General features: G+C 49.3%; 2 protein-coding genes and 1 long non-coding RNA gene across 8 annotated transcripts in view; 2 read left to right on the forward strand and 1 right to left on the reverse strand.

Moving 5' to 3' along the window:
- The first annotated feature begins 478 nt into the window (after positions 1–478).
- On the forward strand, positions 479–5,224 carry LOC310840978 (calcium homeostasis modulator protein 6-like). Of its 2 annotated transcripts, XR_014562258.1 has the most exons (3): positions 479–1,154; positions 3,018–3,623; positions 3,864–5,224. XR_014562258.1 is itself a non-coding variant. In XM_083731467.1 (2 exons), the coding sequence occupies exons 1-2, from the start codon at positions 618–620 to the stop codon at positions 3,438–3,440; spliced, it is 960 nt and encodes a 319-aa protein (XP_083587593.1). In that variant the 5' UTR covers positions 479–617; the 3' UTR covers positions 3,441–3,629. The 2 variants fall into 2 exon arrangements, 1 of the variants encoding a protein (XP_083587593.1); XM_083731467.1 differs by lacking the exon at positions 3,864–5,224 and having other exon boundaries at positions 3,018–3,629.
- A 982-nt stretch (positions 5,225–6,206) lies between these two features.
- The window catches only part of TRAPPC3L (trafficking protein particle complex subunit 3L), a 29,737-nt gene continuing 11,863 nt past the window's right edge, over positions 6,207–24,080 (reverse strand). For all 3 annotated transcript variants that reach the window (XM_083731528.1, XM_083731526.1, XM_083731527.1), the window contains 3 exons: positions 22,569–22,668; positions 20,408–20,587; positions 6,207–6,897 (listed from right to left, as the gene is read on the reverse strand). In XM_083731528.1, coding sequence (XP_083587654.1) covers positions 6,778–6,897; positions 20,408–20,587; positions 22,569–22,668 — 400 coding nt within the window. In that variant the 3' untranslated portion in view covers positions 6,207–6,777. The remainder of the gene's footprint in view (positions 6,898–20,407; positions 20,588–22,568; positions 22,669–24,080) is intronic.
- Positions 6,772–23,335, forward strand: LOC310841037. Of its 3 annotated transcripts, XR_014562281.1 has the most exons (4): positions 6,772–6,907; positions 20,935–20,999; positions 21,351–21,441; positions 22,595–23,335. It is a non-coding gene; the product is annotated as an uncharacterized lncRNA (long non-coding RNA). The 3 variants fall into 3 exon arrangements; XR_014562282.1 differs by lacking the exon at positions 21,351–21,441; XR_014562283.1 differs by lacking the exons at positions 20,935–20,999; positions 21,351–21,441 and having other exon boundaries at positions 6,817–6,907.

Genomic DNA, 24,080 nt, shown 5'->3' on the forward strand with positions numbered 1-24,080 from the left:
CCTCCCGGCTCAGTTGTACAAGGGCAATGCAGAGACTAAGGATGCTGCAGCTGTGAAGCAATGCCACTCTCTGGCTGGCTGTAAGGAAGAAAGGAGAAGTGAGGGCAGGCTGAGGCTGGTAGGGCATGGACCAGCCTCTCCTGGTACTTCCATTAAATTCACAAAACAGTCTGGCTCAGTCCCTGTCTCCCAACATAACATTGTTATGACGATAACATAAAAAGAAGAATTGTGTATCCTGCCCCTAACCCTTTTTGGCTTGCTTGGAAATTAATAATTACCACTTATGGTTCTAATAAAATAAAATAACAGCTCAGACCATTTAAATGCAGCAAGATTTGCAGGAGGATTTCTTCTTCTGTTTTTGCTTCAGTGAGTGAGTTGTTGGCGATTCAATTGTGATGAAGAAGAAACCCAAAAAGAAAGTGGTCTATAAACATGTTTTCCAGTAAAGTCTCCAAATTCTCTTTATCTCGCACCAAAAGTGAAACCGTTTGTGACTGCAAATAGTTTCAAACTGCAGATTTCCTCTTTCAAGTTAGAGCCTTGCTTCCTGTGTAGGAAGAAAGTGTATCAGAGGACAGACGTAGAGCACCAAAGTAGTCCCAGGGAGCAGGATGGACAAGTTTCGTGCGGTGTTTGATTTCTGCCTTAATCACCAGAAGGCACTGGGCTATGGGGCTGTCTCTTTGTTGACGGTTGGCAGCGAGCGCATCTTTTCTGCTGTGGTGTTCAAATGCCCTTGCAACTCCTGGAATATGCTCTATGGCCTGGTCTTCCTCTTGGTGCCAGCCCTTATTCTGTTTCTGCTTGGCTTCTTGCTCAGTAGCCAGTCTTGGAAGATACTCACCGGAAGCTGCACCCCCAACAGGCTGTGCAGGTGCCCTCACGGGACCCGATTCCGGCACTACTTGAAAGTGCTGGGGCTGGTGATTGTCAGAGCATCTGTTGCTCCCTTGACATGGATTGCTGTGGCCTTACTGGGAAGCCGCTTCTACGAGTGTGCTGCTTCTGGGAGCTCTTCAGTGCAGGCGTACATGTGCAAAGGCAAAGGGGGTGAGTGTGTTGAGAAAATGCCTCAGGTTCCATGTCAGAGTGGCACTGCTACTTCGGAGATGCAGGATATACTCATGAGCCTTCAAGCACAGTCTCAGGTTGGTATAACCTCTTCCAGATGGTACTACTAAATTGTGACTTGTAAATTGCATGGGTGGGTGGGGGACATCTCAACTTGGGACTAGGGGCACTGAAAGGCTGCCTGCTCATGTATAAACTGGGATTATTTGGGGGAAATTTACTCATGACACTGTACCCTACAGCGTATCAAGTGGTAGTGACCCGAAAATGTGCATTTTCTTGAATGCCCTTCCTTCTGCTGTTTATGTTTCCCTTCTTTTTCTGTTTATGCTTTCTCCTTAGTAACTAACTCTAAACTCCTCTTTTTACAACATAGCTAATATTCAGACGCAACTTGAAAGTGTTAGAAGCATCATGTGATCATGTATGTAGTTCAGCTTAGCAGACTTCAACAGGGCCTTATAAGTGACATTATGTGGATGGCAGTATAAAATCCCAGCCTTTAAACAAAGGCACTTGGAAGGATAAGGTTTGGGCTGATGAGCCATCTGTTCATACATGATTCTAAATTCAGGTCTGATGCAGTCAAAATAAATAAAAAAATTGTCCAGTACCACCTTAGAGACCAACTAAGTTTGTTCTGGGTATAAGCTTTCGTGTGCATGAACACTTCTTCAGATAACACACCTGTTCATACATGAGAGAGGCCACGGTGTAGCTTTACATTGTGGGAAATGTTTGTTATCACGAGGAGATAGAGCTATGTTATCAATTTTCCCTTGATACCTTGGGATAAGGCCTAAAAGGCCTTGACCTAGCACTGTTTTATAACTATAACCTGTGCTTGTATCATATACCTTCCAAGAGCCCCAGGAAAAATGGGACACTGACTTTTCTCGAGAGATCTCAGCGGCCAGTTTGGGTGCTACGACCTTGCATACTCTTGCCCTGAAAAAAAGCAGTTTTTTGGTGCTGCGATTATGTGTAGCACCCAAAAACACACATTTTAGGGTGTTGTGCGAGATCTTACACCCCCAAAAAGTACTTTTCAGGGCAAGAGTGAGGCATGGGTCATGTGACTGGGAGATGTGCATCCAGGTTTGTATCGGAAAACTTTGGAGGTGTGGGATCAGCTAATAAGAATCTATATAGACAGCAGTTATATGAACCTGCACATTTAGCATTTATTTTGCAGGAATTAATGAAATGTATACAACTGGTAAAAAAAGATGCAATTGAAGCAGGGGTCATTTGCCTAACAGAGATAAACCACAGTAACCACTTGGCTATCTTTGAAGAATTCCTATGGCATGGTAAAACATAAATAATTTCAGGGCCATGAGAATATGCCCAAATGAAACGTGATAAGCTTGTGTCAGAAAAATAGAGTGCTATATAAGATCCCAGTAAGGATCTTGTTGTCAGCATGGGGTCTGCACCATTTGCCTGTAAGGAGTTTGAAACCACTGCTGCCTGGAAGAGAGGGGATTCTGGCAGACTACAAAGGGGTCGTAAGAATATATCTGCTCTATTCGCCTTGCTCTTTACTCATCCTATGTATAAAACTGTTAAAGAGCAACCCAAGCGTCTTTTATTGCTTATCTGAATAATAAAAAAAAGCTTGGGGGTTTGGCCAAACACAAAGCTCTGTAGTAGAGCATGTCCAGAAGGTCCCAGCTCCAATCACTGATATTTCCAAGGTAAAAGCAGCCAGAGATTAGAAAGAGCTCAGCTTGGATCCTGGATTGCTACTGCTGATCAAAACAATAGACAGTAATGGGCTAGGTGGACAAATCGTCTGAGCTAGTAGGTTCCTGGTATTTTGGGGGAGAAATAGTTATTACAGACATGACACAACCCCAAGTTAATACTAGGCAAGAGTTCTATGGGGCTCACTGATGCAAACCTTGTTCTGATCTCTCTTGTGCTTCTTTGCCAAGGTGCTGGGGTGGAGTTTGATCGCCAGTGTCTTCATATTGGCCCTAGTTTCTACATGCATCTCCCGTTGCTGTTCTCCAGTCAGTATTCTCCAGCTTGCCTTCTGGAAAGTGTACCTGGAGCAAGAGCAGCAGCTTTTTGAGCAAAAGGCCAAGGATCACGCAGCGAAGCTGGCAGAGAGGAACGTCAAGTGCTTCTTTGATTCCACAGAACTGGACGAGTTTCCAACTCCAAGTGCCAAAGAGTGGCACGGCATTTCTTCCTTGTTCACCTTTAACCCTAAAAAAGATTACTACAGCATGATGCACAAATATAACAGCAGCAAAACCAACACTGGCAGTCTTAAGTCTGTGGAGGGGGATACAGTTCCTTGTTGCCTGGGGTTTGTGGATGGCGCTGGTGGTATTGACACACAAGGGTTATAGTGAAATAATTGCGTAGCCCATCAGGGTCTGTTACAAGAAGATGTCTAACTGAACATGCTTGTTATTTCCTCTTTCCTCTTTTCCCCCTCTTTCTCTTGTTTTTTAGTGTTGGGTTGTGCTTTATATGTATGGTGTGTATACAGCCTGACCATAATTAACCTCTGACTCCTACTAAGACATACAGTGCTACCTCTGAACAAAAAAAAAATCCTTCCAGTAGCACCTTAAAGACCAACTAAGTCAGTTCTTGGTATGAGCTTTCGTGTGCATGAACACTTCTTCAGATACGTATCTGAAGAAGTGTGCATGCACACGAAAGCTCATACCAAGAACTGACTTAGTTGGTCTTTAAGGTGCTACTGGAAGGAATTTTTGTTTTGTTTTGACTATGGCAGACCAACACGGCTACCTATCTGTAATTAGTGCTACCTCTGGTTACATACTTAATTCGTTCCGGAGGTCTGTTCTTAACCTGAAACTGTTCTTAACCTGAAGCACCACTTTAGCTAATGGGGCCTCCTGCTGCCGCCGCGCCGCCAGAGCACAATTTCTGTTCTCATCCTGAAGCAAAGTTCTTAACCCGAGGTAATATTCCTGGGTTAGCGGAGTCTGTAACCTGAAGCGTATGTAACCCGAGGTACCACTGTACCTGCTTATCTAGGCTTTGGCTGGCCACTAATTCCCAGCCTGGAATAATATATTGCAGACTACCATGGGTGGAAAACAGATAGACAGATAGATGATATAGAGATATGAGGTTTATTTTACTGAATCTGCTTGTATCTTGTCAATCCCTCTTATATTACTCAGATGAAATGTGGCACAAAGTATTTTAAAAATAAAAGATTCAGGAGTCCCTCCCCCATGATGCTTTGGATTACTGGATTTGGAAAGAACCAAATGCCCAAACTGCACATGAGAGGGAGAGCATAGGTGGAAGTCTTATGCCATGTTTCTGATCTTCCAAACAATTCAGGCCAGTGGACACATTTGAAATACTGAGAAAGCATCGTGGCACCAGTCACAAAATGTCTGTCATAGGGACGTGACATAACACAAAATGGTTTACCACATTCAAAAGAGCAGGAAAAGAGACATGACCACAAAATGGTATTAGCATGCCACTCGCCAGCTGGAAAAAGACACCTACATTTGCCACACTTATTCACACAGAAAAGCTCTTTGCAGCTCTAATCTGTTCAGGGGAGATGGGAAGATGGGTTCCAATTTTGGCATCCAACGAAATTTTATTTTTATGGTATTTATAAACATATTTCTTTCCTGCAATATAAAGCATCAGGGCAGTTTACAGTTTTAACACGTAAAACAAATGGGCATGTTTAAGGCACATTCAATGTAAGAGACGCTGAGCCAGGAATTAAGCAGGAAGAGATACGTTTCTCTTGCATTGTGGATTTTATGAGGATATTTACTGGTATTTCTGGGCATCATGTTCACTGGCACATGTGGGCACCATGTTGGAGACCCCTGGTTCAGAGAATGAGGAAAATGGCATCCGAATTGAGTTAGTGTGTGTGGACTGATACTGGGCTACTTGCCCAAATGAAACTTTCACCTTGCCTGTCAAGGAGTACGAAAAAGGACATGGGGGGGGGGGCAACTGGATCTCTTATGTTCCCAAGGGGCCCCCAAAAGGAAGCATGTGTTTGGGTATTTCCACTGGAATCATGTGAAAAAACTGTTTGGTCTGGGATCCTTCTACAGCCACAAAAAGCGTAGTACACTTACCCTGCTTCTAATAAATTAACCAGTGCAACACAAAATGTTTCTGCCTGGAAAATCCTTCTCTTACCCATTTGCTTTCTTGTTTGTGCAATCCAAATCATGTCTCAGGCACCCCTTAGCCCATTTCTTCCCAAATCCTATAAGCATTTCCTTCCTTCCTCACTCATAAGGTTCTTTAAGTTATCTGTTTCCTCCTAGAAAAAGCTGAAGTCCGAAGTCAGTTGCTTCTTCAGTGGGAGAAGGAACATGCTTTTGGTGGTAGTCGGGTACTGGGCAAGTCTGCAGGGTTGCTTTCTTGCTTGATGATTTCCAAGTGACCCTGAACAGCATGCTCATGCCTCCCCCTAATCTTAAAACCAGTGGCATTTGGGTTTCATCTGTTCAGGCATGATTGGTTGTTGACATCCTGCGAAAGCAGTGACCTATAATAATACTCTCTGGCATGGAAAAGGAAAAGGAAACCCCCCCAAAGGGGAACATTCAGCAACACTGGAAATCCCCTCCCTTTCAGCAGTTTTTCAGTGGCTGCTATGAAGAGAGTTCACCATTTCAGGAAGCATCGCCTGAACTCTAAATTGGCTTCTTCCATTTCCCTTAAATAACATCATCTGGTTCATTCTGTGATATGAAAGGGGGGAGGGGGCTAGGGTTGATCACATGACTATTGCCAGGGAGCACCGCTTCTCATTCTCAATTGCCTTCATTCATTCTCAGTGACATTGTCATGTTGCTGCATCTGATTAGTTATGAATTGGCCTAGCGTTCCACTCAATATGTGATCCTGAATTTGCTGGGATAAGCCATATGAATATTGCCAGTTAGAAAACAGCTGAGAAATTATAAGAAAGGCAACATCAAAGGCACAGAAGCAGCAGTAGTGAATATATATGCATATATATATATGTATATGTATATTTCTGCTCTGTCAAAAACACTATTGTTGATGAGAAACAGATGACTAAAATACTAAAATAGTAGCACCAGGGAACCAGAAATTCCTAGAATAAGAAGAGATGGACCAATAATAATAATAATTTATTATTTATACCCGCTGATCTGGCTAGGCTTCCCCAGACACTCTGGGGAAATAGTTAACTCCTTCAGAAGAATAAAAAGAAATCTTGCCCACACTTCTAACAAGTACTACATTGATGAGTCTCTTTAAGCCTGAAATAGCTAGGCTGCTAAGCCTTCTGAAGCAGGGAGTTCCACAGTGAGTGTGCCACCGCTAAGTCAGTTCCTGTGCCTCATAGCCACCCATCTAACTTTACCTGGCTGAAGAATGTAGAGCAGGATGACCTAAGCATGCAGGAGAGGCAGCCATTCCCCCAAGACACCCTGGACTCATCTGCAGTTGAGCCAGGAGGGAGAACCATGCACCACTCATGTCCATGTTGGGTTGTGGGTTGGTGCAGAGTTCATGCCCCACATAGCAAACATTTGGGAGTGCTGGGCCTGATCCAGAGGTGGCACCATCCACACCACGGTTCTGTATCGAATGCCTTTTCTGGATCAGGAATAATATCTTTCTAGGCAGGTACAGAGGGTCAAAAATATTAACTGTCCACACATAGTGACTTCAGATATGGCTTCACTTATTTCTTTTGTGTTTCCTGGTTTCAATCTTCTTTAAGAATGCAATTCCAATTTCTGTCACATCATCCCCTTTCAGAGTGTCTTGGATGAAAGTAACTTCAGCAGCCAGATGTATCTGAAAATAAGTAAGTTTGGCTAAGTAAGTGAAAGAAAACTTATTGTTGTTCCACATTGCAGGGTTTTAAATTTTTTTTAAGAGGGTGCACTATAATGGGTGGGTGGGGCTTATAGAATAAAAACAAGTTTAAAACAACAACAGCCGATTAAAAGGTTAATAAAATGTAATGCAGAATGAAATGCTGACAAACCTTGACAAAGGTCAAAAACAAAGAGCGGAGAATAAAACACAACAGCTCAAACTTATTTTAAAGCTACAGCAAGATTGAAAAGGGAAATGAAAAGATATTTTCTTTGTGCACGGGGGCCAGGGGCTGCCAATATGGTGCCTGTGAATGCAGTGATTCACTTGTGGTCTTTGCCTGGTGCCCATGAAGCCTCTGAGCCCCTCACATACTTCCTGCTTAGCCATGAGGTGCTGAAGAGCAGATACAGCCCAAAGTGAAATTCTGTAGAGTGACAGTCTTTCCCCTTTCAGCTCTATGTGCTTTCCAAGGCTCAGGTCAATTCTACTGAAAAGTGACCCCCAAATGTAGATGTGCCCATTCTTTGAGATTGTGACCTTCCCCTTTTCTGTACAGAAGGGCACAGCTAGCCTGCTTTTTTATTTCTTTTTTTAAAAGAAGAATGCATTAACTGACACAGCTGCACACAAGTCCATTAGCACTTGTCAGGGTTTCAGGGACAGAGAGCGAGGGGGAGGGGTCCCAGGGTGACGAGGAAGAGGACGACGATGACCCGAGGTTGTCAGTGAGTCCGTCAAGTGAATCCGAGGATTCCCAAAAGGGAGCCCCCCTGGTCAGGCCAAGGGGCAGTAGAGAGGGAAGCAGTCAGAAGCAGGGGAACGAAGAGGGAATCCCCAGTGGGGGTTGGAGATCGGGACCGGCCTCTCCGTCGGAACGGAGTGAAGGGGGTGGAGTTACCAGTGTGTCAGAAAGAGCAGAACAGGGAGCAGAGAGGGGAAGGAGTTCGGAGCAGAACATCCTGCCGGAAGGGGAGGAGTGTAGTACCGAGAGTAGCGTAACGGTCGAAAGGAAGGTCAGAGGCAACGTACGCGCGCCAAGTTCAAATGTGGAGGCGCGCGGAAATGAGGAGAGCCCTGAGGAGGAGCCTGGTCCCAAAGCACGAAGGAGGGGGGAGCAGGCGTCAGAAGACTCAGCCTCGGGGGAGTCCCGAAGGGAGGGAGCACAGGGGGGCAGGAAGACCCTGCGGAAAAGGAAGGAGAGGAAAAGGTGGAGCAGTACAAGCCTCTTAAGCTGGTGCAGGGGCGGGACCTACTCAGAGGGGACTTCAAACATCTAAGGGTAAAAGATGCTGAGCCACGGAGCTTGGATGTAACGACAACAATGTTCTTCAATAAAACCTTTTGTATATAACTTGGACTGGATTTTGGTCTCTTGTGAGCTGGGACCTTGGGTGGCTCTGACAGTAAGTCCCCTCCCAAAGAACGCAAAATTTTTTTTTGCAAAGCTCACAAACGGTGACAGCCATGAGTGCGGAGGATCAGCTGACAGCACTACGAACTACAGTTTCCGAACTCACTGCTGCAGTCCTTGCGTCTCAGAAGAAGCATGACGAAATGGAGAAGCGCTGCCAGGACCTGCAAACAAGGTGGGAGCGTGCAAACAGGGAAGGGTTCCCAGGGTCCAGATCAGAGGGCATTGGACTTGGAAGGCGGGGGGGCAGCCTAGTCACCCACTTCGATGGGAACCTGAAGCACTACCCCAGTTTCAGAGCAGACGTTTTGTATGCATTACACTTGCTTCGTCATGACTTTAAAGATGAGGAGGAGAAAGTGGGGTTTATTGTTTCTCACTTGCATGGGCCGGCCAGAGACTGGTTGCGCAATTTGTGGCGTGAAAATGGCCCTGCCCACCGCGATTCTGATGAATTCATTAAAGCGATGGATGCCTGCTTCCAGTCAACCGTAGATTTGGATCTTGCACGCAGGGAGATATTTGGACTGCGGCAAGGCAAAGCCACTGTGCGTCAGTACCATTCCAGATTTTTTGCTTTACTGACTGCGTTACGCTGGGAGAAAGACTGCACACCTGTGAGGGATTTGTTCTGGGAGGGTCTCAGCGGTCCCATAAAGGACGAACTTGCCAGGGGAGACAGACCTCAGACCCTGGAGGAGGTGGTGCAGAGGGCTCTGGCGATTGGGATACGTCACGAGGGACGTCCTTGGCACAATGAGGAAGAACGTCAGGTGCGTCCACCAGCGAGGACGTCTTCTTTCATCCCCAGGGAGTTCAGTCAGTCACATCCCTCGCCGCTGGGGAGGCAGGGGGAGGAGCCGATGGAACTTGGTGGTGCTAAGGCTCAAGCAACAGCCAGAGCCCCAGTTTCCGGTGCAGTAAAGGCGAAGCCTCCTTGAGGGACCAGGAAGTGTTACATCTGCGACAGTGCACTGCACATGGCGAAAGAGTGCCCCCAGAGGCTCCAGAAACACACTGCAGCTTTAGCGACGGTAGCTGCAGAAGTGATCCAGGAAGAGGAACCTCAGGGAAACGACAATGCCTGGCTGCAAGCAGAATTGCTGGGGCTCAGCCAGGCGAATCTGTAGAACAGTCCCCAGCGTCTTTGCAACCCACAGACCCTTTACCACCCAAGCCAGCGGTGCAGCTCACTGCAACACTTCAGTTGCCAAATGGGACCACCCTAGAAGTGCCCCTCACGATCGATTCGGGGAGCAACGCCGATTTCGTGGGGATGCAATTCGTCAAGCAGCATCGCATAGCGCTTCTGCCCGCCACAACGCCTCTGAACGTAGTCACGGTGGATGGCAGGAAATTGCTAGGAGGGCAAGTTGTGCAACAGACACCTCCCATGGTGATGCGGATAGGAGATCACCGAGAAGTCATTAGCTTCAATGTCACCCAACTGTCTGACACGCCTATAGTATTAGGCATGAGTTGGCTGGAGAGACACAGTCCTGCTGTAGCGTGGTACCAACGCCAGATCACCTTTTGCTCATCGTACTGTGCTCAAAATTGCATCCAGTCCTGCCAGGAGGAGGGGGCTGAGCACCAGCTGCGACTTGGCATGGTGCAGGCAGTACCTAGCAAGTACGAAGGGTTCCTGGAGGTTTTCTGCAAGAAGGAAGCTGACCAGTTGCCGCCCCACAGACCTTATGATTGTGCCACCGACCTGGTGCCGGGGGCGCAGTTGCCGACTGCAAAACTGTATTCCATGTCTGAGGACGAGATGCAAGAGCTCAGGGAGTTCATAGAGCACAATTTGAAGCGTGGATTCATCCGGGAATCGAAAGCAGTGGGGGGCAGTCCTGTGTTCTTTGTAAAGAAGAAAGACACGCCCCAAAAAAGACTCATTGTGGATTATAGGTTCATAAACAGTATGACCAAGCCCAAGGCCTTCCCCATGCCCAAGATAGATGATCTCCTAGCAACCGTGAGGAAGGGGAAGATCTTCACCAAGTTGGATCTGCGTGGAGCGTATAACCTCATACGCATCCGGGAGGGCGATGAGTGGAAAACGGCCATGTTCACGCCTCTGGGCACGTATGAATACAGAGTTATGCCGTTTGGTCTCCAAAATGGATCTCACGTATTCCAAGCCTTTATGCATCACGTGCTAGCGGGACTCCTCTACAAGAAATGTGTGTGTTTCCTCGACGACATCCTGATCTTTTCGGAGACGGAAGAGGCCCACGAGAGGGACGTAAAGGAAGTCCTGCAAAGACTACGGGAGAACAGGCTCTACGCCAAGTTAGAGAAGTGCCAGTTTGATGTGACGGAGGTGGATTTCCTGGGCTACAAGCTGTCCGACAAGGGGCTGGCCATGGACAGCGTCAAGGTCCGCGCGGTGTTGGACTGGAAGAGCCCACGCAATCGGAAGGAAGTCCAGAGATTCGTCGGCTTCGCCAACTTCTACCGCAAATTCATCAGAGGTTTTGCAAAGGAGACAGCAGCGATCACGGACACTCTGAGTTCCAAGAAGAAGAGGTTCGTGTGGACGGAACAGGCGGAGCGCTCTTTTCGGAAGCTTAAAAGCCTTTTCGCCTCCGAGGAGCAGCTGCTGCACGTGGATCCAGGCAGGCCCATGCGAGTAGAGACCGACGCGTCAGACAGGGCGGTTGGAGCCGTGCTCCTGCAAGAAGATCCACATGGGAACTGGAGACCCAGTGCCTTTTACTCCCGAAAGCTCAGCAAGGCGGAGCAAAACTACACCATATGGGACAGAGAGCTGTTGGCCATTCACGCAGCGTTCAAAGCGTGGCGACACTTCCTCATAGGAGCCAAGCACACAGTACAGGTCCGCACGGATCACAAGAACCTAGAGTATTGGCGCACGGCGAAGCTCCAAAGCCAGAGACACATGCGCTGGGCGGAATTCTTCGCGGATTTCGACTTCCGGATAGAGTACATCCCCGGAGATTCCAACGTTATAGCCGATGCGCTATCCAGGAAACCGCAATATCTCGATGAAGCGACACCAGTAGCAGCCAGGCACATTTTCGCACCGCAGGCGTGGTCGTGCGCTGCCATCGCAGTAGATCTGGACGCGGTGCGACGCGCGTTGCAAGTGTATCAGTTCGCACAGTCCAAAATGGAGGAGTTGCGCAGAGGTGTGCAGAGTGGCGAAGATTTCCAACTACGCGACGGGCTGCTAACTCGCAAAGGTGCCCTCTACGTGCCAAGCGACGAGCTTCGCGCAAAGGTTCTGCAGCAGTTGCACGACGCCCCCAGTGTGGGCCACTTCGGCAAGGAGAAGACAATAGAACTGGTGGCAAGGGACTTTTGGTGGCCTCGGATGCGTGGAGAGGTAGCGGATTACGTCGCCAGGTGTGACACTTGTCAAAGGTCCAAGCAAGTACACCAGAAGCCAGCGGGGCTGTTGGAACCGCTGGAAACGCCACAGCAACCGTGGGAGAGGGTAGCCCTGGACTTCGTTACTGACCTGCCCAGCTCCAGAGGGAAGACGGCGGTACTGGTGGTTGTGGACCTGTTCACCAAGATGGCGCACTTCATTCCGTGCGCAAAGGTGGCGACGGCGGAACAGACTGCCAAACTCTTCATTGATCATGTGTTCAAGGTGCATGGGCTGCCGCAGTCCATCCTGTCCGACAGGGGGCGCCAGATTGTTTCCAATTTTTGGCAGAAGCTTTTAGGTATCCTGAACGTCAAGATCAACCTTACGTCGGCGAGACACCCACAGACCAATGGCCAAGCTGAGAGGGTCAACGCGATCATGCAGCAGTACCTGAGATGTTACGCCAATCAGCGACCCGCAGCTTGGGTGGACTACCTGCCGATGGCAGAGTTTGCCTATAACAACACGAAGCACGCGTCCACGGGGGTGACGCCGTTCTTCGCGAACAACGGTCGTCATCCCAGAACCTTCCCGGGGTTCGGGGCACCGAGAGAGGGGGTGCCGCAAGAAGCCGACCAGTTTGCAGCGGAGCTGCAGGAGGTGCACGAAGAGTTGCGGAGACATTTGGAGCTGGCCAAGCAAGCATATAAGGTGCAGGCAGACAAAAACAGGAGAGCGGGGGAGGAGATCCAGGTGGGGGACTGGGTGTGGTTAGCGGCCCAAGCGATGCCAGCCAAGTCGTTGGCCAAGAAGAAGCTAGGGCACAGGCAGTTAGGGCCGTACCAGGTGGAGGCTAAGATCAACCCTGTAGCCTTTCGACTAGCCCTCCCCGAAGGTTCCAGAGTGCATCCGGTATTTCACAGGTCGGTGCTCACCCCCTACAAGGCACCGCACAGGTTTCAGGAGTCTGAAACAGTCCCGCAACTACACACTAAGTCACAGGAGAGGGAGAGGGCGCCTAGGGCCGAACCACTCAACGAGGTCACAGAAATCCTGGACTCGAGATGGGGGAAAGAGGGGGTAGAATACTTTCTAGCCACAGAGGGCACTCCAGCCAGTGCCAACGGTTGGGTGCCGGGCTACGCTTTAGACGAACCTCTTCTAAAAGACGAGTTCCATGCCCTTTTCCCGCATAGACCCATGCCAGCCGAGTACTTTGATGACTGGCTCTTTACGCCCACACTCTCAGACAGTACTTTCCGGGGTTTTTCTTCAGCCGAGGAGAGAACGCCAGAATCTAGCCCGCCCAGGGGATCGTGCTCCGGGGTGGACACAGAACCCTCTTATTGGTGGGACGAGCAACCAGAGGAGGACTGGCGCAGGAAATGGCTGACGGGACCTTGGCCGGCAGCACCAGACGAGGTACCAATGGAAGAGGGAGAAGAGAACACTTTGGGTCAAGAACCCGAATTCGAACACTCATACACCGAACTGCAAACAGAGGAAATGGAGGTACACAACCTGTATCCTGCATCCACCTCCGAAGAGCTGCAGCTCCTACAACCTGCACCCGATGGGCGGGAGGGGGGAAGGGGGGGCTTCGAGGGGGGGATGGATGTCAGGGTTTCAGGGACAGAGAGCGAGGGGGAGGGGTCCCAGGGTGACGAGGAAGAGGACGACGATGACCCGAGGTTGTCAGTGAGTCCGTCAAGTGAATCCGAGGATTCCCAAAAGGGAGCCCCCCTGGTCAGGCCAAGGGGCAGTAGAGAGGGAAGCAGTCAGAAGCAGGGGAACGAAGAGGGAATCCCCAGTGGGGGTTGGAGATCGGGACCGGCCTCTCCGTCGGAACGGAGTGAAGGAGGTGGAGTTACCAGTGTGTCAGAAAGAGCAGAACAGGGAGCAGAGAGGGGAAGGAGTTCGGAGCAGAACATCCTGCCGGAAGGGGAGGAGTGTAGTACCGAGAGTAGCGTAACGGTTGAAAGGAAGGTCAGAGGCAACGTACGCGCGCCAAGTTCAAATGTGGAGGCGCGCGGAAATGAGGAGAGCCCTGAGGAGGAGCCTGGTCCCAAAGCACGAAGGAGGGGGGAGCAGGCGTCAGAAGACTCAGCCTCGGGGGAGTCCCGAAGGGAGGGAGCACAGGGGGGCAGGAAGACCCTGCGGAAAAGGAAGGAGAGGAAAAGGTGGAGCAGTACAAGCCTCTTAAGCTGGTGCAGGGGCGGGACCTACTCAGAGGGGACTTCAAACATCTAAGGGTAAAAGATGCTGAGCCACGGAGCTTGGATGTAACGACAACAATGTTCTTCAATAAAACCTTTTGTATATAACTTGGACTGGATTTTGGTCTCTTGTGAGCTGGGACCTTGGGTGGCTCTGACAGTAAGTCCCCTCCCAAAGAACGCAAAATTTTTTTTTGCAAAGCTCACAAACGGTGACAGCCATGAGTGCGGAGGATCAGCTGACAGCACTACGAACTACAGTTTCCGAACTCACTGCTGCAGTCCTTGCGTCTCAGAAGAAGCATGACGAAATGGAGAAGCGCTGCCAGGACCTGCAAACAAGGTGGGAGCGTGCAAACAGGGAAGGGTTCCCAGGGTCCAGATCAGAGGGCATTGGACTTGGAAGGCGGGGGGGCAGCCTAGTCACCCACTTCGATGGGAACCTGAAGCACTACCCCAGTTTCAGAGCAGACGTTTTGTATGCATTACACTTGCTTCGTCATGACTTTAAAGATGAGGAGGAGAAAGTGGGGTTTATTGTTTCTCACTTGCATGGGCCGGCCAGAGACTGGTTGCGCAATTTGTGGCGTGAAAATGGCCCTGCCCACCGCGATTCTGATGAATTCATTAAAGCGATGGATGCCTGCTTCCAGTCAACCGTAGATTTGGATCTTGCACGCAGGGAGATATTTGGACTGCGGCAAGGCAAAGCCACTGTGCGTCAGTACCATTCCAGATTTTTTGCTTTACTGACTGCGTTACGCTGGGAGAAAGACTGCACACCTGTGAGGGATTTGTTCTGGGAGGGTCTCAGCGGTCCCATAAAGGACGAACTTGCCAGGGGAGACAGACCTCAGACCCTGGAGGAGGTGGTGCAGAGGGCTCTGGCGATTGGGATACGTCACGAGGGACGTCCTTGGCACAATGAGGAAGAACGTCAGGTGCGTCCACCAGCGAGGACGTCTTCTTTCATCCCCAGGGAGTTCAGTCAGTCACATCCCTCGCCGCTGGGGAGGCAGGGGGAGGAGCCGATGGAACTTGGTGGTGCTAAGGCTCAAGCAACAGCCAGAGCCCCAGTTTCCGGTGCAGTAAAGGCGAAGCCTCCTTGAGGGACCAGGAAGTGTTACATCTGCGACAGTGCACTGCACATGGCGAAAGAGTGCCCCCAGAGGCTCCAGAAACACACTGCAGCTTTAGCGACGGTAGCTGCAGAAGTGATCCAGGAAGAGGAACCTCAGGGAAACGACAATGCCTGGCTGCAAGCAGAATTGCTGGGGCTCAGCCAGGCGAATCTGTAGAACAGTCCCCAGCGTCTTTGCAACCCACAGACCCTTTACCACCCAAGCCAGCGGTGCAGCTCACTGCAACACTTCAGTTGCCAAATGGGACCACCCTAGAAGTGCCCCTCACGATCGATTCGGGGAGCAACGCCGATTTCGTGGGGATGCAATTCGTCAAGCAGCATCGCATAGCGCTTCTGCCCGCCACAACGCCTCTGAACGTAGTCACGGTGGATGGCAGGAAATTGCTAGGAGGGCAAGTTGTGCAACAGACACCTCCCATGGTGATGCGGATAGGAGATCACCGAGAAGTCATTAGCTTCAATGTCACCCAACTGTCTGACACGCCTATAGTATTAGGCATGAGTTGGCTGGAGAGACACAGTCCTGCTGTAGCGTGGTACCAACGCCAGATCACCTTTTGCTCATCGTACTGTGCTCAAAATTGCATCCAGTCCTGCCAGGAGGAGGGGGCTGAGCACCAGCTGCGACTTGGCATGGTGCAGGCAGTACCTAGCAAGTACGAAGGGTTCCTGGAGGTTTTCTGCAAGAAGGAAGCTGACCAGTTGCCGCCCCACAGACCTTATGATTGTGCCACCGACCTGGTGCCGGGGGCGCAGTTGCCGACTGCAAAACTGTATTCCATGTCTGAGGACGAGATGCAAGAGCTCAGGGAGTTCATAGAGCACAATTTGAAGCGTGGATTCATCCGGGAATCGAAAGCAGTGGGGGGCAGTCCTGTGTTCTTTGTAAAGAAGAAAGACACGCCCCAAAAAAGACTCATTGTGGATTATAGGTTCATAAACAGTATGACCAAGCCCAAGGCCTTCCCCATGCCCAAGATAGATGATCTCCTAGCAACCGTGAGGAAGGGGAAGATCTTCACCAAGTTGGATCTGCGTGGAGCGTATAACCTCATACGCATCCGGGAGGGCGATGAGTGGAAAACGGCCATGTTCACGCCTCTGGGCACGTATGAATACAGAGTTATGCCGTTTGGTCTCCAAAATGGATCTCACGTATTCCAAGCCTTTATGCATCACGTGCTAGCGGGACTCCTCTACAAGAAATGTGTGTGTTTCCTCGACGACATCCTGATCTTTTCGGAGACGGAAGAGGCCCACGAGAGGGACGTAAAGGAAGTCCTGCAAAGACTACGGGAGAACAGGCTCTACGCCAAGTTAGAGAAGTGCCAGTTTGATGTGACGGAGGTGGATTTCCTGGGCTACAAGCTGTCCGACAAGGGGCTGGCCATGGACAGCGTCAAGGTCCGCGCGGTGTTGGACTGGAAGAGCCCACGCAATCGGAAGGAAGTCCAGAGATTCGTCGGCTTCGCCAACTTCTACCGCAAATTCATCAGAGGTTTTGCAAAGGAGACAGCAGCGATCACGGACACTCTGAGTTCCAAGAAGAAGAGGTTCGTGTGGACGGAACAGGCGGAGCGCTCTTTTCGGAAGCTTAAAAGCCTTTTCGCCTCCGAGGAGCAGCTGCTGCACGTGGATCCAGGCAGGCCCATGCGAGTAGAGACCGACGCGTCAGACAGGGCGGTTGGAGCCGTGCTCCTGCAAGAAGATCCACATGGGAACTGGAGACCCAGTGCCTTTTACTCCCGAAAGCTCAGCAAGGCGGAGCAAAACTACACCATATGGGACAGAGAGCTGTTGGCCATTCACGCAGCGTTCAAAGCGTGGCGACACTTCCTCATAGGAGCCAAGCACACAGTACAGGTCCGCACGGATCACAAGAACCTAGAGTATTGGCGCACGGCGAAGCTCCAAAGCCAGAGACACATGCGCTGGGCGGAATTCTTCGCGGATTTCGACTTCCGGATAGAGTACATCCCCGGAGATTCCAACGTTATAGCCGATGCGCTATCCAGGAAACCGCAATATCTCGATGAAGCGACACCAGTAGCAGCCAGGCACATTTTCGCACCGCAGGCGTGGTCGTGCGCTGCCATCGCAGTAGATCTGGACGCGGTGCGACGCGCGTTGCAAGTGTATCAGTTCGCACAGTCCAAAATGGAGGAGTTGCGCAGAGGTGTGCAGAGTGGCGAAGATTTCCAACTACGCGACGGGCTGCTAACTCGCAAAGGTGCCCTCTACGTGCCAAGCGACGAGCTTCGCGCAAAGGTTCTGCAGCAGTTGCACGACGCCCCCAGTGTGGGCCACTTCGGCAAGGAGAAGACAATAGAACTGGTGGCAAGGGACTTTTGGTGGCCTCGGATGCGTGGAGAGGTAGCGGATTACGTCGCCAGGTGTGACACTTGTCAAAGGTCCAAGCAAGTACACCAGAAGCCAGCGGGGCTGTTGGAACCGCTGGAAACGCCACAGCAACCGTGGGAGAGGGTAGCCCTGGACTTCGTTACTGACCTGCCCAGCTCCAGAGGGAAGACGGCGGTACTGGTGGTTGTGGACCTGTTCACCAAGATGGCGCACTTCATTCCGTGCGCAAAGGTGGCGACGGCGGAACAGACTGCCAAACTCTTCATTGATCATGTGTTCAAGGTGCATGGGCTGCCGCAGTCCATCCTGTCCGACAGGGGGCGCCAGATTGTTTCCAATTTTTGGCAGAAGCTTTTAGGTATCCTGAACGTCAAGATCAACCTTACGTCGGCGAGACACCCACAGACCAATGGCCAAGCTGAGAGGGTCAACGCGATCATGCAGCAGTACCTGAGATGTTACGCCAATCAGCGACCCGCAGCTTGGGTGGACTACCTGCCGATGGCAGAGTTTGCCTATAACAACACGAAGCACGCGTCCACGGGGGTGACGCCGTTCTTCGCGAACAACGGTCGTCATCCCAGAACCTTCCCGGGGTTCGGGGCACCGAGAGAGGGGGTGCCGCAAGAAGCCGACCAGTTTGCAGCGGAGCTGCAGGAGGTGCACGAAGAGTTGCGGAGACATTTGGAGCTGGCCAAGCAAGCATATAAGGTGCAGGCAGACAAAAACAGGAGAGCGGGGGAGGAGATCCAGGTGGGGGACTGGGTGTGGTTAGCGGCCCAAGCGATGCCAGCCAAGTCGTTGGCCAAGAAGAAGCTAGGGCACAGGCAGTTAGGGCCGTACCAGGTGGAGGCTAAGATCAACCCTGTAGCCTTTCGACTAGCCCTCCCCGAAGGTTCCAGAGTGCATCCGGTATTTCACAGGTCGGTGCTCACCCCCTACAAGGCACCGCACAGGTTTCAGGAGTCTGAAACAGTCCCGCAACTACACACTAAGTCACAGGAGAGGGAGAGGGCGCCTAGGGCCGAACCACTCAACGAGGTCACAGAAATCCTGGACTCGAGATGGGGGAAAGAGGGGGTAGAATACTTTCTAGCCACAGAGGGCACTCCAGCCAGTGCCAACGGTTGGGTGCCGGGCTACGCTTTAGACGAACCTCTTCTAAAAGACGAGTTCCATGCCCTTTTCCCGCATAGACCCATGCCAGCCGAGTACTTTGATGACTGGCTCTTTACGCCCACACTCTCAGACAGTACTTTCCGGGGTTTTTCTTCAGCCGAGGAGAGAACGCCAGAATCTAGCCCGCCCAGGGGATCGTGCTCCGGGGTGGACACAGAACCCTCTTATTGGTGGGACGAGCAACCAGAGGAGGACTGGCGCAGGAAATGGCTGACGGGACCTTGGCCGGCAGCACCAGACGAGGTACCAATGGAAGAGGGAGAAGAGAACACTTTGGGTCAAGAACCCGAATTCGAACACTCATACACCGAACTGCAAACAGAGGAAATGGAGGTACACAACCTGTATCCTGCATCCACCTCCGAAGAGCTGCAGCTCCTACAACCTGCACCCGATGGGCGGGAGGGGGGAAGGGGGGGCTTCGAGGGGGGGATGGATGTCAGGGTTTCAGGGACAGAGAGCGAGGGGGAGGGGTCCCAGGGTGACGAGGAAGAGGACGACGATGACCCGAGGTTGTCAGTGAGTCCGTCAAGTGAATCCGAGGATTCCCAAAAGGGAGCCCCCCTGGTCAGGCCAAGGGGCAGTAGAGAGGGAAGCAGTCAGAAGCAGGGGAACGAAGAGGGAATCCCCAGTGGGGGTTGGAGATCGGGACCGGCCTCTCCGTCGGAACGGAGTGAAGGAGGTGGAGTTACCAGTGTGTCAGAAAGAGCAGAACAGGGAGCAGAGAGGGGAAGGAGTTCGGAGCAGAACATCCTGCCGGAAGGGGAGGAGTGTAGTACCGAGAGTAGCGTAACGGTCGAAAGGAAGGTCAGAGGCAACGTACGCGCGCCAAGTTCAAATGTGGAGGCGCCCGGAAATGAGGAGAGCCCTGAGGAGGAGCCTGGTCCCAAAGCACGAAGGAGGGGGGAGCAGGCGTCAGAAGACTCAGCCTCGGGGGAGTCCCGAAGGGAGGGAGCACAGGGGGGCAGGAAGACCCTGCGGAAAAGGAAGGAGAGGAAAAGGTGGAGCAGTACAAGCCTCTTAAGCTGGTGCAGGGGCGGGACTGACTCAGAGGGGACTTCAAACATCTAAGGGTAAAAGATGCTGAGCGACGGAGCTTGGATGTAACGACAACAATGTTCTTCAATAAAACCTTTTGTATATAACTTGGACTGGATTTTGGTCTCTTGTGAGCTGGGACCTCGGGTGGCTCTGACAGCACTTATCTAAATAAGCAGACTTTTTTATTTTTTAAGCAGCACAATGTAGCTTCCACAAAACAACTGGTTTGGAAAACACAGCGAACACAGTTCTGTTTTCTCCGGCTTTCACTTTCAGATTTGTGCAGATCCTGGCAGCTGCGGCTTTCCCTTGGGGCCAGTTTCATTTCCTAATGCCCTACCCAAGGGCAAGACAATTACTGCAATGTAGCTCTGCCCTTCTTGCAAGGGTCAGCCAGGGCTTGCATTGCTGCCATGTGACAGGCTCAGATGCCACTCCTGATGGGTGGATGTTTGTTTGGGTGGGTGTATATTTTAAATGTAACTCACCTGGAGACCTTTTGTGTGGCAAGTAACTAACAGTTTATCCCCCTCTTGCCCCGCTGCTTTCCCCTAGGGAAAGCTGCTCTTTAGTGCTGTTTTGGAGCAAAGGGCAATTTGTGTTTTCTCCAGATTGACATTTGCTCCAATTTAGCACTAAAGAATGGGTTTTCGTGGAAAAGGAACTGGGCAAGGGGAAAACCACTCAGAACCATGCTTTCTGGGCATGGGATAAGCAGAAGTGTGGATGAGCCCTATTAGTTTTAATAATTACAACAGCAGCAGAGGAGGCCAAAGCAGCTGTTGGCTGCTTACCATTTCTAGAGCACCTCTTATGGCCCCACACAAGAGACTGCAATAGCAAAGTGAAGATCTCCCCGCCGGCAGCTCTTCCAAAAAGTCCACCAAGGGGTTCTTGTCCAGAATAAGGGAGAACTGTGTGGAATTACTGCAAGTCACAGTTGGCACAACACCCAGATACATCTTAAAAGCAACCTGGAAATGGAGAGGAGAACATGCATCCCATCAACACTGTCTCCAAGTTTTCAGATGGAAATGGTTACCAAAGAAAAGTTTGTTAGCTTAAGACAGGGATGGGGGACCTGTGGCCTTCCACATGCTGCTTGACTACAATTCCCATCATCCCTGACTATTAGCCAGAAATGATAGGTTTCGTTTCCTGGCTTAAGACAAGCCCAGATGAACACTTGTTTGTAGTCAGCAAGAAATCAGGTTTGAAATCTACTTATCTGTAGAAGAGTTTTCACAAATTTCAAATGCAAAAATTGATCTCCTGCATTTGATGGATATCTGATCACTACAATTGATTTCCCTTTTTGCAGTCACTTGATTACATGGCCCCTTTCCTTCTCCTCCAAACCTACATCAGTTTTATATCAGTTAACAGGTATGTAAAAATGGTTTATTTGTTTTTTGCTTACAACGTGCTCAGTTTCACACTGGGCATCTTATGACTTTATACGGGCTTATCACCTCATTTTCATAACCATAATAAGATGGGAAAGATTGTGCCCATTGTAGGCCTGGATTGCATTCCAATCTGCAGTAGGGGTACTAAATGAATATAGAGTGCCACTGTCATTCTTTAAGAACGAGGGAGGTATTCATGTTGAGTTTCAGCACCTCTTTTTCTAGAAAAATAGCACTACCTACCAGTAAGGAGGTTTAAGCTGGATGCTCAAGTTTGGACTGCATGGCTGAACCAAGTTATCATTGTGTTTCTATACAAATAATTTAGGAACAGACACCATTTTGGAACCAAGGTTATACTGCCTGTCTTTTCTTGCTGCTGTATGGATAATCACACAAATCTGACCTTTGAAGAGTTTGTAAGTAAACCATTTTTAACTTACCAAATGTGTAGTCTCTTTCTATGCTAAGGGAAGTGGAGAATTTTGGAAGCAACTTAGAAGGGGATATTTTAAAGGTCTAACAGCCTATATTTCCATGCTTTACTTTGGCTGTATGTTTTAAATATTTGCTGGGGCTCTCTCACCAAATAGAACTTGCCCCAAACCTGAATCTAGGCATCCAGGGAATTCTTTTTTTATTATTAAACCGTATCTATTTACAGTATCTTTTTAACTAAACCAAACCAACACACTGGTGATTGGGTACCTTTCAGTTTGATTGCAAAATGGGACTACTAGAAATAAAGCAGCTGAGCCTGGCACCCCCCTCCCCCACTTCAACAAAAACTAGAAACAGGCTTTAGTCCTTTAACTAAAACTATAAATATGGATAGCATGTTACTATGGGAGTAGAGTACTTGTGAAATTTCCACCACTGAATAAAAAAACCCAAGGAACAGTTTACTTATACTTTATTAAAATAAGTACGGTAAATGAAAGCATTAAAGCACTGCAGGAACAAGTTGGCTTTGTGCACTTTTCTATCCACATCTATGTAACATCATTTGCTTTTTATTAGTTCCCTTGCTTGCCCCTTTGAAGCAACAAATTGATTCTGATTGTGCCACTGCTGCAATGCCATTTTCAGAAATTTAAGCGGCGAGCCCTTCATTAGACCTTTGCTGCTCCTTTCTCTGCTGCGCTATCTTCTTCAAAATACCACCCAGTTTCATTAAATGTTTCCATCTAACTCCGTGTTGTAATTTTATAAGGGAAACATGAGCTATTTTCTTTCCTCAAAACCCATGACAGCTAATAGGATTGTATTAGTAGGCATTGTTATAGTAAAAAAAACCCCAGCATGGTACCTCCATTTACATAAGGCACTAATACTGCAAATCAAACCCTCTTTTGCACCGGGTTACAGGTTTGTGGGGGGGGGGGTGGATGGATTGGGTGGGTGTGTGCTTCTGTCCTGCCCAGCCAGCCAATGCCTGGAAACTGGATCCCTCCCCCCAAAATTGAGATCATTCTTGTGATCATCCTTGCTAAGAAAGGGAAACTTGGACATAGCCTTGCCTCGTAGAGGCAGCACCTGTGCATACCTGTGCAATTATGTCTGTCGTTTCAGAATAACTCCGGCACTTCTTCACAGAGGAGCGAGCCAAGAAGTCTTCAACTAACCTGATGCCAATGTTATACCCCCTGAAGAAAGGGAGAACAAAAAGTCAGTCGTGCACATTTGATACTTCTTTGAACTTACAGAGGCATTTTTGGTCAATTTCCTGATCTCTAGCCAACCAACTCTCTGAATCACTCAGATGCTCCCAACCCAAAGGTATAGCCCTGCTGACAAGGTCCCTCCCATGTGTCTCTAAGCAGAAAAACCATGTGACTGATTGGGTTGCTGGAAAGGCGGCCCTAGTAAGAAAGCTCTTGTTACTTCTGTTGTTATTTAGGCCTATCCAGTACAGCCACTAAAGAAAAAATGAGTGGAGTTAGGACTGCTTCAAAAACAACATTAGCCACCATAATCATACACTGCTTCTCAGCACGCTTGGAGCTGTTTCCCTGAAGGCCAGAGAAACAACAGGGAGTGTTTTCTACTTTGAATCCATTTTTGCTTGTTAGTTTAACACAGGCTTCCTCAAACTCGGCCCTCCAGATGTTTTTGGCCTACAACTCCCATGATCCCTAGCTAGCAGGATCAGTGGTCAGGGATGATGGGAACTGTAGTCTCAAAACATCTGGGGGGGCCGAGTTTGAGGAAGCCTGGTTTAACATTTGTTTTGTGACCTTCATAGAGAGAAAGAGAGCAAGCAAGCAAGCAACAATGAATATTTTTCTATAATAAATATCTGTTTTTACTTAATCATTTTGCACTTTTTAAAAAAAAAAAAGGAAATTGGGAAGAGAAATAGTGTGTGGCTTGTGTATATTTTGCAGTAAGCTTGGTATTAACCATTTTCCTGCGTTCACTCAGAAAAAGCTGCAGTAGTTGCTGGGTGGGACAAAGTCAATCAAGTCCATAGAAGTACAGAGAATAATTGGTGGGTTGCTTTTTTAGAGAGGAGACAATGGCACTCTGCACACGTGTAAAGGCACACTTCCCCGAATAAGTGCTGTGTAAGTCTTACTGTGGCGAAAACAGAAAGGTTAAAAAACGCAGCCCTACCAAATAAAACTGTTACCAGCTGCCGCCGCCAAGGAATTCCCAAGTATAAGGAACTTGGATGAATCAACATATTGCTTTTGCCAGCCTGAAAGGCTTTAAAATTTAAAATGGAAGAGATAGTATTTAATGGAACTTTTTAACAGATCCATTTGAAGTTTAAATGAATTCGGGGAAAAGTTCCATTAAACTCTCTCTCTCTTAATCTTAGTTACAATTCACAATCAGCTTTACCGGAAAACTAACTGCAGTTAATGGGAAAGCATTTAAGTAATATAGGATGAGAGCATATGACACAAAGCCAAAACAGACTATAATAGCCAAGTAAATTGATATAACACAAACATTTCTTGTAGGCGGAAGTTCAAAGTCATGCAATATTTGTTTATTTCCAGGGATGCTAAATGCCCATTTCAGCATTGCAATACAGCCTTCTCCCACTGCC

Source organism: Podarcis gaigeae, assembly GCF_964106915.1.
Source record: "Podarcis gaigeae genome assembly, chromosome: 3".
NCBI lineage: Eukaryota > Metazoa > Chordata > Lepidosauria > Squamata > Lacertidae > Podarcis > Podarcis gaigeae.